This window comes from Macrotis lagotis, chromosome 2, assembly GCF_037893015.1.
Source record: "Macrotis lagotis isolate mMagLag1 chromosome 2, bilby.v1.9.chrom.fasta, whole genome shotgun sequence".
Classification (NCBI taxonomy): Eukaryota; Metazoa; Chordata; class Mammalia; order Peramelemorphia; family Peramelidae; genus Macrotis; species Macrotis lagotis.
In genome coordinates, this window is record NC_133659.1 from 145,952,267 (window position 1) to 145,969,773 (window position 17,507).

General features: G+C 38.6%; 1 protein-coding gene across 4 annotated transcripts in view; it reads right to left on the minus strand.

Annotated features, from left to right (window-relative positions):
- Nucleotides 1-207: 207 nt before the first annotated feature.
- The window catches only part of MTR (5-methyltetrahydrofolate-homocysteine methyltransferase), a 137,063-nt gene continuing 119,763 nt past the window's right edge, over nt 208-17,507 (minus strand). For all 4 annotated transcript variants that reach the window (XM_074222948.1, XM_074222946.1, XM_074222947.1 and 1 more), the window contains 8 exons: nt 16,298-16,396; nt 13,158-13,233; nt 10,039-10,194; nt 7,374-7,570; nt 5,461-5,661; nt 2,967-3,159; nt 1,612-1,724; nt 208-509 (listed from right to left, as the gene is read on the minus strand). In XM_074222948.1, the coding sequence (XP_074079049.1) occupies nt 423-509; nt 1,612-1,724; nt 2,967-3,159; nt 5,461-5,661; nt 7,374-7,570; nt 10,039-10,194; nt 13,158-13,233; nt 16,298-16,396 (1,122 nt within the window). In that variant the 3' untranslated portion in view covers nt 208-422. The remainder of the gene's footprint in view (nt 510-1,611; nt 1,725-2,966; nt 3,160-5,460; nt 5,662-7,373; nt 7,571-10,038; nt 10,195-13,157; nt 13,234-16,297; nt 16,397-17,507) is intronic.

Sequence of the window (17,507 nt, forward strand, 5' to 3'; positions counted from 1 at the left end):
CTTTGCCTAGAGAAACTTCCAAATGGAGTAGAGAAGTCAACCAAGTGCTATGAGTCCCTCTACTTTTATTTTAGAACAATGTGATATTTATTAAGAAGTTCTTAATAAATGCAATTAGTTAACTTCTTGCATTAATCTATAAGTAGTCTCTGACATGGACAAGCAAAGTTGGCTATCTCTGGATTGCATTTCAGTTTGCTTATTTAAAAAAAAAAACAGCAACAACAACAGCTCACTTTCAGACCACAGAAATAAACCTCATGGTAAAAAGATCTCTTGCATCATCAAACACCCCCCCCACAAAGTCTTCTCAAACCTTAAAAAGGTCAATGCATTATACAATAATCAACTGGGTATTTTAAAAGGCACTCTGGGGTCTGTTTTCTGAAGTTTCTTTAGAAGGGAGGAAGACAAGAGAAAAGTTAGCCTGCATCATATCCCAAAATGGGTCCCAGCCATCTCTCAACCTCATTCACAGACATGTTTTTCCTCAAAGCATAATCTTCAATCTGAAAAGGAAGATGAGAAATAGACTGTTACTTTGCAAACCCAAGTCTCTGACATTGGCAGAACACGATGTAGATAATGAAGATCTAATAGCTATACATCATCTGATTTAACTCTCTCGTGTTGCTCTTGAGGCAACTGGGCAGAGTCCAAAGGACTTGTCCAAGGTCACACAGCTAATTAGTGGTATACTTATTCTTAATGGATCATAGGATCCATAGTAAGGATATAGAAGAGTCCTTAGAAGTCATCTAATTTTCTTCACTCTCCTCACTTTACAGATGAGGAAAATGTGGTTCACATTCTCAAGATCAGTCAGGCATTAAGTAAGAGATATAAATCCAGCTACTCAGACTCCAAATCTAGAATTCTTCTTATGGCAATCTAATAGGTTAGGCAGATATCAACAAGTCAATAGGGCAGTGGATAAAGAGTACTGGAAGACTCATCTTCTCCATTTAAATCCAACTTCAGACACTATTACTAGTTGTGTGACCCTGGGCAAGTCACTTAACCTTGTTTGCCTCAGTTTCCTCATCTGTAAAATGAACTGGAGAAGGAAATAGCAAACTACTCCAATATCTTTGCCTAGAGAAAATTCCAAATGGAGTGCAGAGTCAATTCACAATGACTAAATGAAACGTCAATAGACTTTTTTTTTCCTAGACCTATTTCACTGGCATAAGGATAGGGAGCTCCCGTCGAGGAAAACTGGCAAAAGTGCTCTATAATTTACATTCTTAGTTGGTTGCCTGAGGGGTCAAGTGATTTGCCTAGGGCCACACAGCCAGTACATGCCAGAGGCAGGCTTGGCATTAGCCTACCTGAATTCTAGGCTGACTTTTTAACCCTATGCTACACTGTTTTTCTTCTTAACAGACTTTAAGAAGGCCATTTACTTTATGGGTCAAATTAGATTACTCTTTAGGCAGAAATCACTGTGTATTAATTATTGGAAGAAAGGAAAAGAACCTTGGGGAGGATCAAATTCAGAAAGTAAGTCGACAAAGTTCTCTTACAAGTTAGTCTATTTTACATTTAAATTCAGATGAGTAACAATTTCATTTAACAGTGGAAGAATCTATAGTGATGAATATTAATTACCTGGTCCTTGGAAATTTTACCAACAGAAAAATATTTGGACTTCAGATTGGCAAAGTAGAGACCACAGACAGCTGATGCAGGTGCCATTGCCAATGATTCCGTAAGTCTGATCCCTGGAAAGAAGAAAAAAGAAGAGACAATGAAAGTCTTCCGTCTGGACCCGCGATGATGGATGGCCAGCTGCTGGGTTTGCTTCCTGAAGGACTAGCTTGGGCTAGAATTCTGAATCCCACAAACTAGCCATAAGAGAACTAGTAGGAGGGTTGGCTAGTTGGCATAGTGGATAAAGCACCAGCCCTGGAGTCAGGAGTATCTGGTTCAAAGCCGGTATCAGACACTTAATAATTACCTAGCTGTGTGGCCTTGGGCAAGCCACTTAATCCCGTTTGCCTTGTAAAACCCTTAAAAAAAAAAAAAAGAGAACTAGTAGGAGCTGCCGCCACAAAAATGGCCAGAGGAGACCAGAGTGACCCCAAGAGCAGATCAGTAAAGGACAGGTGACCTCCTTATTTGGGGGAGTGGAGGAGAGAGCTTATACCCCACCATCATCCTGAATCTCTTCTGGGGACCTTGTCCAAAGCCTGGTTACAAATATGGTCTCAAATAATTCATCTTGTCCAAAGTAACTTTAAGTTGTCCATACTAAGCCTGGCCTTCTTCTCATATAGGCAATTCATGAATAGATCAGTGAGTTCTAAAGCGCCACACCACCCTTTTTTAGCCTGAACCAATGATTTTTTTGGCATTGGAAATTCCACAAAGAAACCAAACTCTTTCTGCCAAGGAGCATGGGCAATTGGCTCTACAATTTACAGTCTTAACAGAGTAGGTTAGGACATTGAAAAGGTAAGTAGCTTGTCCAGGGGGTCACACACCCATGTGCCAAGAGGCAAGTCTCCTTTTATCGGAGGGAATCTCTCTATCCATTGTGCCACCTGTTCCAAGAGTCTGATGATGCCTGAAAACAGCTCCCTTCAAGGATGCCAACGCAGATTCAGATATTCCAGGAACATTCCTAGCAGAGACTGGCTATATTCATATTTTCAGGTCTATGGGTGATTTAGGGGTAAGATGGAGGGAAGTGGAATTCAAGCATTATAGTGATATTCCACTAAGGTACTGTATTTCTGCATGCTTTGGGTAACTAACTTCCAAAAGGACCCAGGTGAAAAACAATTTAAAATACTAAAATTAAGCAATGAGTACACACACATACCCAGATTAAACCTATATATGTGGTTTAAATGCCACTAGTTCTATAAATGTGTTTTCCTTTGGCTCTGCCTTAGGTGTTTTTAACATATCCAGTGCATTTTGTCTCAGGGAAACAGAATATCCATTTTCTAGTCCAATACCTGTGGTTTCTTCGATGTGACCCAGTCTCCACATGGTGAGCTTCTCAGTATGGTCAGGCTGACTGGGGTAACCAGGAGCAGGGCGGATGCCCCCATAACGGATTCTGCGCAGGTCGGCAACATCAAGCTGCTCACTGTCACTATAAGCCCAGAATTCTTTGCGAACTCTTTCATGAAGTTCTTCTGCAAAAGCCTTAAACAAAAAAGTGGTCATCTTTACCCAGAGGCAATAGGTACGGAAGGACAAAGTAATGTATAAGAGGGCTGGACTCTGAGTCGGGGGCCTTAGTTGAAATTCTAGCTCAGACACTGAGTGACCTTGAGTGAGTCACTGAACTTTCCTTGGCCTCAGTTCCCTCATTTGTAAAATAAGGGGATTAGATTAGAAGATCTCTAAGGATCTTACCATCTTCCCCATCTACCTCCTTCCAAAATCTAAGGCAGAGCAGAAGAAAAGTGTCTCAATGTCCAGGAGACTGAACAGAGGAGGCTGTTTGGATTTGTTCCTTATTTGTTTCTTGTTTCATTCAGACATCAGCTCAGAATCTGGAATCTCATCTTGAGAATAAAGGATTTAAAGTTAAGATTTAAACCTTGGTCATTCAACCCAAGGGAGTTCAACCCCTTAATTTTAACTAAGGCCCAAAAGACTTTATGTGACTTAAGCCAAGATCACCCAAGTAGTAATGAGAAGAATCTGGGTTCAAATCTAAGTCTTCTAACTACAAATTAAGTACTTTCCAGTGTGTAACAGAGCAAATGAACCTCCTATCCCAACTCAGCTCAGAGACCACTATTTACTAGTGGTACTACATAAGGATTATTCAAATTTTATCTACTGGACACAAATATGGTTCCATTTCAATTCAATTCAATTCAACAAATTTCATTTACAGAGGATAGGCACATTAGTGCATTGCTGGAGGAGCTATGAATTAATATAACCATTTTTGTAAGCAATTTGGAATTAGCAAAAAAAAAAAAAAGGCTAAAAAGTCTATATCCTTTTGCCCAAAGATTCCATTACTTAGGCTTATTCCCAAGACTGATAAAAAGAGAGTATCCAAATGCATCAAAATATTTATACCTACACTTTTTGTTATCAAAGAAGACCAAAATAACATCACTATTTCTGAGACAAATTACAGTGTGTCTGACTGTGGCTGATCAGACCAATATGAGCTTGGAATGCCCTATCACAGGTTGAGTACAAATAGTCCATGTGAACACCTGGGGTGGGTACTCTAAACTTACATATGTCATGTTTCTTTTAAGCTGTTAAAGCTACAGCACCTGGTATTCCCAGGCGGTCTCCCATCCAAGTACTGACCTTGCTTAGCTTCTGAGATCAGATGAGATTGAGCATATTCAGGGTGGTATGGCCATAGACAACTTTTTAATAGCAAAGAGATAGATAACCATTAACTAGGAAATGGGAGGAATGCAATGGCAAAATTCCTCTGCTGTAAAAAAAATGTGATAAAAAGAGACCAGCATGTTAAGTTCTATATGAACTGAGACAGAGTGAAGTAATCAGTCAGGAAAACTATTTGTATGTATATGTATATGTATGTATAAATACATATGTGCATATGACTACAGCAATATAAATGGAAAGAACAGTTACTTCAAGTATAGTTTGAAGGAAAAAATATGAGAAGATAGTCCCTTTCTATCCTTGCAGAGATTAAAGGTCCACATTGTATACATTTTTCAATGTGATCAGTTAAACTGATTTTTTTCTTTTTCCTCTTTTTTTGTTTTTTTAAAAAATACTATGTTATTTGGACAGTTCTCTGAAAGGAGAAACGATATGGGGGTAAAATCATAGTGATATTAAAAAAACCTACTAAAAACTTAATTTTTAAAAACAACACAAATAGGCGGCTAGGTGGTGTAGTGGATAAAGCACCAGCCTTGGAGTCAGGAGTACCTGGGTTCAAATCCGGTCTCAGACACTTAATAATTACCTAGCTGTGTGGCCTTGGGCAAGCCACTTAATCTTATTTGCCTTGCAAAAACCTAATAAAAAAATTTAAAAAAAAGAACTATTTTTGTTAAAAATTATTCACCTAATTTTTAATCTTGTTCAAGCTACAGGCTGCCCACAGGCCCCATTTTTCATTCCTCTGCCCTTGACAATTGTGAATAAAAGTGAGAGCTGGGCACTGAGTTAAAGAATGAGGTGTTAAGATAAAGGAAGCAGTTACTCTGGGTAAGCTGAAGCTTTCTCTCCAAGTAGACAGATTTAGAGGAATGGAAATTTTTTAACCATAATTTTTAAAAGGAAGTTTTAGGACACATTTTAAAGTTCAAACCACTAACATATTTCACTGGGGTCTGCCCCAATGCCATTGAAGTAAAATAAAAGCTGGTAGTTCCTCTTGTAGGGCAGCCATGTTGTCCACTCTTTTCATCACCAATACACCCCCAACATGTCTCTTAAGAGTTTAGTCAAGAAAAAAATGCTCCTAGTTCCTGCCCAGTGCTTTACCTCTGCCAGCCGATCTCCCAGAGCCTTAACCATGATGCTACTGTAGATGTCACACTGTTCCTCATAAGTCTTGCTTAGTTCATCGACTCCAAAGCAGGCCACTGCAAAGAAGCCTAAGTAGTCACAGACCCCAGATTCCAGAGGAGCTATGAAGTCAGACAGGCAATAATACGGATCTGTGCTAGCAGAGTCCTTTTCGGCCTTAAAACCAAAAAGACAAGTAGATAAATGCAGTTAAATAGTGATAGTATCCAGATAAATTTGAGCAGTTAAAAAAAATAAAAACCTATTTTAAATTAATTATATAAGAAAGCAGTCAAAAAACCAATAATTAAACAAATCACTCTTCTCAACCTTCATCTCAGTTCAAGGGAATAACTCTGGATGTTATTGTTCAGTCACTTTTTAGCTGTGTTGGACTCTGAGGCCTCATTTGACTTTTTTTTGGCAAAGATACTGGAGTGATTTGCAACTTCCTTTTCCAGCTCATTTTACAAATGAGGAAAATTAGGCAAAGAAAGTTAAGTGACTTGCCCAAGGACATATAGTATTAAATGTCTGAGGTTGGATTTGAACTCAGAAAGATGAATATTACTGTCTCCTGCCCTGGCATTCTATCTACTTTGCCGACTAGTTGACTATCACTAATTATGAGAACACAAAACCACAAAATTACTGACAATAAATGCTGCAAAACTAAAGAACAGGCTTGGCCCAAAATAGAGCACACATCTTTTACTCACTTTTACTTTTGTGGGGAAAACATGTAAAGGTATAGAAGGTATAGAGAGTCATTTTTCAAAATACTAATCAATTTTGCAAAAAAATTTCTTATTATTTTTTCTTTTTTTAAAAAAAGTTATGAGATGGTATGGTTTCTTCAAAAGGGAAGAACATGAGTAATTTATGTGATGTAAAAATAAAGACATCAATAAGAAATATATATATATATATATATGTATGTATGTATGTATGTATGTATTAGGTTTTTGCAAGGCAAATGGGGCTAAGTGGCTTGCCCAAGTGTCTGAGGCCAGATTTGAACTCAGGTACTCCTGACTCCTGGGCTGGTGCTCTATCCACTGCACCACCTAGCCGCCCCTAAAAAATATTTTCTTATACCTTAAAAACTTTCATGAGTTCCCTCATCTATAAAATGGGAATGATAATCACTCGCATCACCTTAACTCATGGGAATGGTGTGAGAAACAAGTGAAAGTCCTCATATAAAGTACTTTAAAAACCTTTAAGCACTATGCAGCATAAGTTATTATTATTATGACTGCGAGGCAGTATAAGACAGTATATAAAATGCTAGAGTTGAAGCCAGAAGAGGCAGGGTCAAATACTTTGGTGTCTTCACTATTAGTATCTTTAGCCAGGCTGACTGCCCTCTGCCAGGACTATCTCTATTTTAAAGGAAGGTCAGGGTAAAATGGTCTTTGGGGAATTGTAAGGATGATTCTGTGGTTTTTCCACAAGAGAGGGGCCACAATCAATTTCATAAAAGTATGATACACATAACGTGTATCTTCTGAGAAAATTGCTGGTATTGTTACTCTTTTGAGTGTGCAAAAAATAGACTAGAAAGACTGATGTGAAGCAGTGTCTGCCAGAAGTCCTCTGCAACCACCCCTAAGAGCTGTCAATTAGAGGCCTTGTTCCTGTCTGCGTGGCTTCCTTGAGTATCCTGGTCAGTCTGACATTTCTGCTGTAATTCATCATATAAACAGCGCCTCTCTCTTGGCCCAACAAATTCATTCCCTAATCCCTTATTGATCATTTTCCAGGTATAACCCAGTAATGGAGTAATTTTTCAGACTTTGAGCTCATGTTATTACATTTTGTTTAATGATTTAATCAAAGGTAAGGAGGAAGTCATCCCTTAGCCCACAAATAATGGGTTTTCTCACCTGTTGTCTTAAGCCATAAAATTTAGCTATTGGCTCTGCAGATTGTGGTATGGCATCTTCTGCATACAAATGAATATCATCCCGGACACTCTGTGCTGGCCAGAATCCAATCAAACCCCTGGCGTGTAGTTTCTTTTGACTAATCAGTACCTTCAACATATTTTGGGCATCATTATACACTTTTTTGGCTTCTTCACCTAGAAGATAAAAACACAAAAATTCACTTTAAGTTCCTTATCATAATTTTAGCAAAATGTTTTAAAAAACACAATACTTCCTCTCCCCACCTTGCTCCCAAAACAACAATAAACAAAATATTACCTTTCAGGCCACTTTCCCAGAAATTCCACCAGGTACTGTTGTGAACATAACCAAAGGTGCTTAAGTTTGCAGTGTCTCATAGTTAAGTACCCCATCCTCAGCCCCTACATTCTATTTCCCCAAGCTAACACAAAGTATTCAAAACCACAACAATATATTTTCCATGGTGGGAGATAAGGGGAAGTGGGGGAGGGGAGACTAAAAGAATTGTCCTTCTGTACATGTACCAATATTGTGCTGGGGACTCTACAAAAATATCTCATTTGATCTTCATAACCACCCTGGGAAGTATCTGCTGTTAATAACCCTGTTGCACAGTTGAAGAGCTAGGAAGTATCTGAGGCTGGATTCAGATTTGATGCTCCCTAATTTCAGGCCCAGCTTTCTATCTATCATGCTGCCTCAAAGGACAGAATGCCAAAAACAGCTCCTTGAAACATTCTATCAGAGAGAAGAGAAAGCTTCAAGCCAAATTTAACTATCTGCCCCCATTCACATAGAACTTCTAGTAATTCCTCTGAGACTGTTGTGTATGTAAGGTAGGTTCAAGGTAATAGCCAACTCTTTTAAGAGGCTTAGGTGAGATTCCTATTGGTTTTGATTCTACAGTGTAAATGCAGCTTTCCTTGGACTACTCTCCACTATCCCTTCAGATCCAGCCAAGAACACGTGAGGATGACAATGCTGATGGAGTCTATTACTTGTCTGAGTCATTATCATTTCTTTCTTTCAAAAAGAAGACACAATACCTAGTTCTTTGAAGAGCAGCAAACAAGACCACCTCAAAACCACCATTGCTATGCACAGAATATATGCCTTCAAAGTCCTTCATAACCTAGCCCCCTCCTATCTTTACAATCTTCATCCATCTATCTATCTATCTATCTATCTATCTATCTATCTATGGCAATCAAGGTTAATTAAGTGACTTGCCCAGGGTCACACAGTATCTGAGACAGGATTTGAACTCAAGTCCTCTTGACTCTAGGGCTAGTGTTCTATCCACTGAGCCACCTAGCTGCCCCCTTTTCAATCTTCTTAGACCTGATTCCTTCCCAGCCATGTATTCTTCAATCCAGGGACATTGGTCTTCTGGCTACTCCATAAACAAGACATTTATTCTCTTTCCACTCCAGGCAATTTTCTCTGGTTGTCCCCCATGGCTGGAATGTTTTCCCTTCTCAACTCTGCCTTCTGGCTTCATTTAAGTCTCAACTAAAATCTCATCTTCTCCAGGAAGCCTTCCCAACCCTTTTAATTTCTAGTGCCTTCTCTCTCTCTTAATTATCTCCTGTTTATACCACAGATAGCTTGTCTCTACATACTTACAAGCTGGAGAGCAGGGACTGTCTTTTGTCTCTTAGGATCCCAGGTCTTCGACCAGTTTCTGGGACAGTGGAGGGGTTGAATGAGTGTTTCTTGCCCGGCTGGTTGTTCATTACACTTCACTTATCTCTCTTCCTTCTGCCTTGTCCCCCACATTCCTTCCTGCATGGATCCTTGGTGAGTTCTCAACTAACCCCCAGTGGCTTAAGATATTATCACCATTAATATCAGGGTATTGGCACTTAAAAAGAGATGCTGAGTGAGACCAAAGCAAACAAAAACATCTAAGCCACAAATACTGATCTTATAATGGCATTTCAGATACTTTAAAAGGCAATGGGAGACGGGACGGCTAGGTGGCATAGTGGATAAAGCACCGGCCTTGGAGTCAGAAGTAACTGGGTTCAAATCCGGTCTCAGACACTTAATAATTACCTAGCTGTGTGGCCTTGGGCAAGCCACTTAACCCCATTTGCCTTGCAAAAACCTAAACAAAACAAAACAACAAAAAAAGGCAATGGGAGAAGAGATTTTTCTGGAAGGTAAAAAGTCTACCTCATACTCCTCATAACATAATCAACTGATAACTATGACCTGTCCCTATGAATCCTAGTATTATTACAGACATCCACAAAGTCTCAGGACAAAGGTTACTTACATAAGTTAAACCAAAGGCTGAACAGTTGGGGAAATGCTTTTAAAAAATCCACTACACTTCTACCACTCCCATGACCCTCTTTCCCCCAAAATACCAACTCTCCTAAGTCAAAGAGACCAGTATCTTCAATCCCAAGCAACAAAAACCTAATCCAAACCCACTTCTCAGCTTGTCTCCTACCCTGAATGTCAGTTCCTTGCCACTAGTAAGGACTGCTTCATCTTGTGTCCCCAGCACATCCAACACTAGGCAACAAAAGAGTCAACATTGAGATCAAAACATCAGTCAGCACACTACCGAGTGATCTTTTCTATTGAAAAAGAGAGGGGAGCTTCTCAAAGAAGGAACAACTAAACTGACCCACTGTTTTGTCTTGAAAGATCTTGGGAAATCCTCGATTGGGGTATTTGCCCCTGAGTTGCCAGACATCAAAGAAGGGTTTCCAGTCAATGTAGTCCACCAGCTTTTGCAGGTCATAGTCTTCAAAAACCTGAGTCCCAATAAATTTGGGTTTCACTACAAAAACAAGAAGTATAGGTTAGCATTAGGAATACTCGAGGCTTGGAGTTTAAGTATCTTTCACATACAGTGAATGTACAGCCTACCAAGGGTTGTTCAGTCTGAAGTTGCTCAGAAGACTCCTACACACTGTCTTATTCCCGTCACCCGTAGGAGTTAGGATTTTGGGGAGTATTTGGGGGGGAGGGTAGCTGTTTGCCTTTGAGAAAAGAACAAATAAATTTGGAATAAATCACTTTCTTTTTGCACCTCTGGACATATAGCCCTAGAGGGCAAGCCCTCTCCCTGCCAAAAATAAAAATAGTTAGTCTTTACTTTTGCAATTTAAAATTCTTTGGGGTGGAGGGGAGAAGGGTTGTCATCAGAAGAGTGTTAGTATACTAGTTTCTCCAACCTGAAGTATCAGAAATACTAGTGAACAGGCAGGGGCTAGAGCAGGAGTCAGAAGATCAGAGGTTTTACTACTGGTTCTGCATCTGGTTAAGCCAAGATGCTTAATGGTTCTCAGTTTCCCCATGAAGTGAGACTCATAATTCCCCTACCTATAAGGGCATTTATGAATAAAATAATACACACACACACACACACACACACACTCTCACATTCATATGGTAGAAATCTTTAAACAAAAAGAACATGGGGGCAGGAAGGATTTGTTCAGCTAGCATATTTTTTTGGCCTGATACATAACTACTATATCCTTTTCCCACCTGCTCCCTGACAACTTTATTGTCACACTTGACTACAAAATAATACCTTGATTTGCTCTCCTAGCTGCAGTGGGTGAAAGGGGCCAGAACAGTTTTTTCCCTTGTTCTTTACCTTCTGTCCTCTGCATCAACCCTCTGCACTCCCCAACCCCCTCAGGACAGCAGGACATAAAGGGCTTAATTTCAGCTGAAAAGAGTTGAATTAAACAGAAGGAAGAACATCTTGGCACCAAAAAGTGTGAAATATTAGAACAGATAAATCAAGAAGAATGAGAAATCTCATGCCTTGGTATTTGCGTGGGGACTTTTGGTGATCAGTACTTGAAAAGAACATACACATGTAATATAGGATACCCCATTGGAAAAGGATAGAAAAGTAGCCTGGACACCAGGAAGATCTGGGTTCAAGTCCCCAGGTCTACTTCCTATTCCTACCTATATCCTTTGGAGGGGGGGGAGAAGGAGGAGGAGAGAGAAAGTAAGAAAAACTTCATCATTCAAAAAATAGATCTCTGTCTAAGATGGTTCAGGAGCAGTCTTACCTCCCTGTACTCAGGGATAAACCAAAGGACCTCTCCAGATCCTATTTAACCCTGTCAGTTTGACTGGATTTTGTAGGATTTGCTGTCAAATGGAATTATCAGGCCAAAATGGGGATATACTAAATGTAACTTCATCCTTCCAGCTTATCATGTGTTTGAAGTTCTGCTACTTGGAGCTTTGGAAGAAAAGTCTCAGATCCTCCCCCACTTCACACCCCCACCCCCCCCACCCCCGCCAAAATAAGTGGAGTAGCCAAATCATCCTCAAAAAATATTCAAGTTCTGAATTAGTGACTTCAACTGGCCCTGAGCAGTCACACACATTAGCAGACTTCATGGGGTCATCAAACATGGGAGATTAAAGAAAAGTCTAAGAAGCCTGGCACCCACTGCTCTCCTTGATCTGTTCTAAGTCAATGCAGATATACAAACAGCATCTGAGAAACAGCATGACTATATTTAGCCTCAAGAGTTTTCTGTTTATGTACAAAATGGATAGGGTAAAAGAAAACTGTTGTTTGATGTGGCTGATAGTGGTGGGACACAGAGTCTGGTGGATCAGCTCTTTATACCAAAAACTCATTTCATGAACCTCGCTAGAAGCAGGATCCTCAACCCCAAAACACAAAACAAAACTATCTATAGGCTAAAATTTGAACAGGGCAGCTTGCATCTTCATCATTCCCAGTGAGGGATAAAGGAGCAGAAATTAAAACTGCCCCACTACTGGCAGATCTCTCATATCATTTAAAAATCAGTGGCTCTGTGATAGAAGAGAGGGAAGATTGTGACAGTATACTCAGATATAACACACTTTTGGACAGGGCCAGGATGAAAAGAGAGAGAGAGAATAGAATAAATGAAGAGTGGGGAGAAATAGCGTGGAGGTACAGCTATTAATAGCAACTGAGGGAAAAATATTGAAGCAGCTTCTCTGGTGGACTTATGATAAAGAAAGCAACTCACCCCAGAGACAGAGCCATTGGAATCTGAACAGAGACTGAAGTCCATTTTGTTTTTTACTCTCTCTCACTATTCTTAAGGTTTCTTATCTTCTTGGGGGAGGGGGGTTTATGTTTACTCTTATAACAAAATTAGTGTATTAATATAAAATAAACCAAAACCATACTTCAAAAAATTATATAAATAATTCAGTGGCTCCACGCTGAGGAAATGAACTTTATTTTTTTTAACATCTCACTGGATAGGAACCAACTTTCCCTTGTACAATTACACTGACTTAAAGCAACAAGTTCAGGAGGCTCATGTATGAGGATTTGATTCCACTGAACCTCATACTTCACCTATAAGGTAACTCAGCTACTCAAAGGCAAAACTGGGACTTTAGAACCAAGGCTGCCTGACTCTCAGTCCTGGGCTGTTCATATGACAGTCACCATGAACTTGCAGCACTGGATGACTCTACCATAATGAGCAACACAGAGCACTTTGCATAAGGCATTCCCTCACCTGAGCCCAACAAACCTATGAGATAGGTCCTGCAACTATTATTTCCCCCACTTTACAGAAAAGAAAACTGAGGCTCAGAGAGGTTAGGTGATGCCAAAGGTCACAAAGAGGGACAGAAAGGAACACTCAATGACTCTGGGATTTCCCAAGTGCATTTCTCAAGTGCATACCACTCTTCTTTTTCCTATCACTTCTGTTTCTATCCCTTCCCTCTGCACCGGAGCAATCTCAAACAGACCTGGGGGTGGTTCTGAGAGCCAGTCTATATAGAAGCCTTTTCTCCTGGCTTGATCTAAGGTTAAATATCTTCTTTCCTGTAAGAAGAAAAAAAGTCTCAGTCCAGGATTCTCGAATTTTTTCAGACTACACTGTAAACATGTTCACATTAGATAACCTTTTTCAAAAAAAAGGATGGCTTAAATTAAAATTAAAAAATCTCAGATTAAGACCTTGTTTGGAAAGGGCTTTTTAAAAAAAATTATCCTAAATGGATTTATTTCAACATCTGGATAACCAGGCAATTAATACATACCTCTATTTATTGTATATGGTTATAAAGATACAGGTAGGAACTCCCTGCCTCACTACAAATCAACACTGCGAATATGCTGCAGGCTTCATAGCCATACAGATCATCCATTACTTCATTGATCCTTCTTCAAAGTATCTTATTTTTATTCTTCTGATTTTTTGCAGTTTGGTGATCTACAGCCATATACTGTCAATGTTGGAATACTAATATTACAAGATGGGTCTTTGTGAGAGATAGCGACTTGGGAATCACTGAAATCCAACAGGATATATAGCTCATTCTTTCCTGGTTTAAAGCCTGAGCCCACCTTTGCATGGCTTGTCCAAAATTAGCTCACTGAAAGACTAGCTCAATAGGCAACTTGAAGAAATAAAAATTATAATCTAAGGAATAAGGCCTTCATTCACTTTTTTAAAAAAATTTCCTTCGGGTTTATCACCTCTTTGCAGATGGCTCCAAGTCTATTTACACAGCTTCAGTCTCTCCCTTTTGCTTCAACCCAATATCATCAATTACTTACTGGATATTCCAAACTATGTCTCAGAGTCATTTCAAATTCAATACATCCCCAAAAAAAGATTCATTATATTTTCTCCAAAAGCCTCCTCTTCCAAACTTCCCTTTCTTTTGAGGTCACCACCATACTTTCAGGGTCTCAGGTACATAATCTTGGCCTTATTCTGGACCCTCCCTCACTACCCTATGTATCCAAATCAGGTGCCTTGTCTTGAAGTTTCTACCTCTACAATATCCCTTTTATCTCTTTACTCTACTCACATAGTCACCATCTTAATTTAGGTCCTTATCATAATGCAATGGCCTTCTAATTAGTCTCCTTATCTTAAGTCTCTCCTATCCTCTATCCTGCTGCCAAAGTCATTTTCCTTAAACATAAATCTGACCTTGTGACTTCTCTACTCAATAAACCCCAGTGGTTCATTATTACTATTAAGATATAAATTCCTATGTTTGGTTTGTAAAGTTCATTACAACTTGGCGTCAATGTTTTAGACCCCTTTACCCGACAATTTAAGATCCAATCAAACTGGCTTTTGGTTTTTTGTAATGACCCTCTATCTCCCATCTCCCTGCCACTGGTACTGGCTAATGTTTGGAGTGTCCTCTCTTTCCATCTCTACCCCACACTCCCTTTCTCCCTTCAAGACACAGCTAAAGCACCATCTTCTGCATTAAGTCATTCCTGTGTCCCCAATTACTGGCACTCTCCCTCCCAAACTACCCTGTATTTAACTACTTTTTAATTTTCTTTATATTTATTCTCTATTTTCTTCCTCCTTTGAATTTAAGTTCCTTGCAAGTCAGGATGGTTGCATTCTTTGTACTTGTGTCCCCCCACAACTAGAATAGTGTCTACCATACAGTGAAAGCTTAAGATATGCCTGTTAATTGATTGGGTGACTTTTTGAATAAATGAGGACCTCACAGAGGAGGCCCTGTATTAATCTATTATTTGATATAATCAGTTCAAACTACCTACAAAAATGAACCCCTACAATGGGAAAAACACAACAGTTTGAGTCTGAAGACACAGATTCAAATCCTGACTCTGTCACATATGTGTATGATTTGTATGGCAAGTCATTAAACATCATCAGATCTCAGTTACAACTCTAAAATGAAGGGGTCCAATTCAATGGTCTCTAACTTCTCTTCCAGTGCCAAATCTCTCTTTGATTTGGTCATTCTTCAGGACAGTTCCCATCCCATGGACATCATTAGCTGCATGTGCCTTCCTTCATTTTAGGTCTCATTTCATGTTAATATTCAAAAAAATTGCTGAACAAAGTAATCTGTGTGCCTATATTTTTAAGGAACTCTGTATTATCTTCAAAAAAGCACAAAAGACATGGGGTAGAGGAGAGACCCTATGGCTGTGCTTGCTTCAGTGAGTAAAATATTATTTTCAATCAATACACAAACACAACAGGGTCTTATTTTCTCTCCAACTCTCAGTCAAATGTATGTCTGTGAAGATGGGGCCTGATGTAAATCAAATTTAAGTTTGCCTGTTTTCAGCTTATATTTTTATCTCAATGAACAAGCAAAGACATTCTATTTAAAAAAAAATAAGCATATGGGTTAATAGTGATTCTTTTCTTCTTCTGAAATTTTTTCAGACCATCTTGAAAATCAGTCCTAAGTGCTTTCAAAACCATCATCTAAAGAATTACTTTCTTCTATATATAATGCTTCCCACTAACACTTCCCAACTCATTTTAAGTAATATCACAAGTGACATTTCCAATTTCTCATATAACACAGCAGGTATCAAATGAAGATGAGATGAGAAGATGAGAAATGATCATAATAGATGAGAAATGATCATAATAGAACTAAGATCTGTTCCAGTTCACAGATCTTTGTTCTCCTACTCTTAATTTCATCAATAAATGTTCTTGGGGATCTTCTTGCTTGTTCAGATTTCATGTCAAGCTTTTTTGCTTATTTCCCTTTTTTTTATTGATTTTTTTGATTTTGCAAAAAAACAGTAAATTAGAATTAGTGAGTAGAAGTGAGACTAACCTCATAGGCCTATCTTGGGCCCAGGAGAAATCTTAGCCAAGAAGTGAAAGTAACTAACCATTACAAAGCACAATCCAGTCATTTGATCCAGTCATTGCAATATATAATCTATTACTGTATCTGACTCCCAACAGGAAATGAGAGTTTAGGATTTATCTCCCCACATTTGGGAAGAAACAAAAATAGGCCAAAATGGCACAATGACCTTTGAAGGCAATTTTCCCTATTCCCTCTGGATATGTGGCAGGACCACAACAAACGAAAGGATTATTTTATTGACACACCAGTTTTTTTAAAACTACCTTCAGTGATTCATAATGGTCCTGTCTAATGTCTTCATATTCTTCAATGATTTCCTCAAAGAAGTCATCCTTTAGATTTTCATCCAATAGCTGAGAGCACTAAGAAAAAAAATCAAGGTTAATTAATAGACATCCAGGTACAGATCAAGAGACACCTCACAGCCTGAACTTTCAAGCAAGTTTGCCATAAGCTTTCCCAAAAATACTAAAATAATTTTTCCCCCTTAGTCAGCATCAGAAGGGTAGGGCAGGTTTTGGGGAGAGGGAAGAAAAAACTTTGGTCTTAACTAACCCAAAGCCTAAGGACCTTTCAAATGAAAAACTTATTAAAACTATCTCCAGAAAAAAAAAATAATAATTTATGGCTATCATTACCAAGTAGGCAGAATGTAAAAAAAAAAAAAAAAAAAAAATCACAGAACCAAATTTAAACTGGAAAAGGTACTGGTCATGTACTTAAAACTATACAACAAATTGGCATCCTCCAAATGGGGTCTCAGAGAAGGAAGAGGAAAGTTGTCAGTTTCATCACAGGTAAAATGAGAATGGTTAAGATTAGAAGTTCTTCAATCTTTTGTGTGTCATGGACTCCTCTGGCAGGCTGGTAAAGTCTATGAATACTCAAAATAAAGTTTTTAAGTGAATAAAATAAAATAAAACACATAGCAATTACTAAAGAAATCAATCATGTTGAAAGTTATTTAAAAAATGAAGCAAATTCAAGGATTTCAGATTAACACTCTCTAGATTAGATGTTGCTAAATTCCCTCCTAATGATACATTTTATGATTCCATGAAATGGAAATTATATTTTTCTGAATCTTTCTTGCATCAACCCAACCAAATTTATTAACAAGTTACAGAGTTTCTATTGTTAAGAGGTATTATCAGAAAGGAAGATCGTAATCAATGTTGAATCTGACCAGTATCTCCCTGTCCTCATTTTAAACTCATCTCAAGTTGTGAACTGATTCAACCATTCTGGAGAGCAATATGAACTATGCCTAAAGAGCAATAAAATTGATCATACCCTTTGACCCAGAAATACCAATACTAGACCTATATCCAGAAGAAGTCATAAAAAATGAGAAAAGTTCCACAAGTTCCAAAATATTCATAGTAGCTTTTTTTGTAGAGGCAAAGATTAGAAATTGAAGGGATGCCCATCAATTAAGGAATGATTAAACAAGTTATGGTATAAACGTTTGGA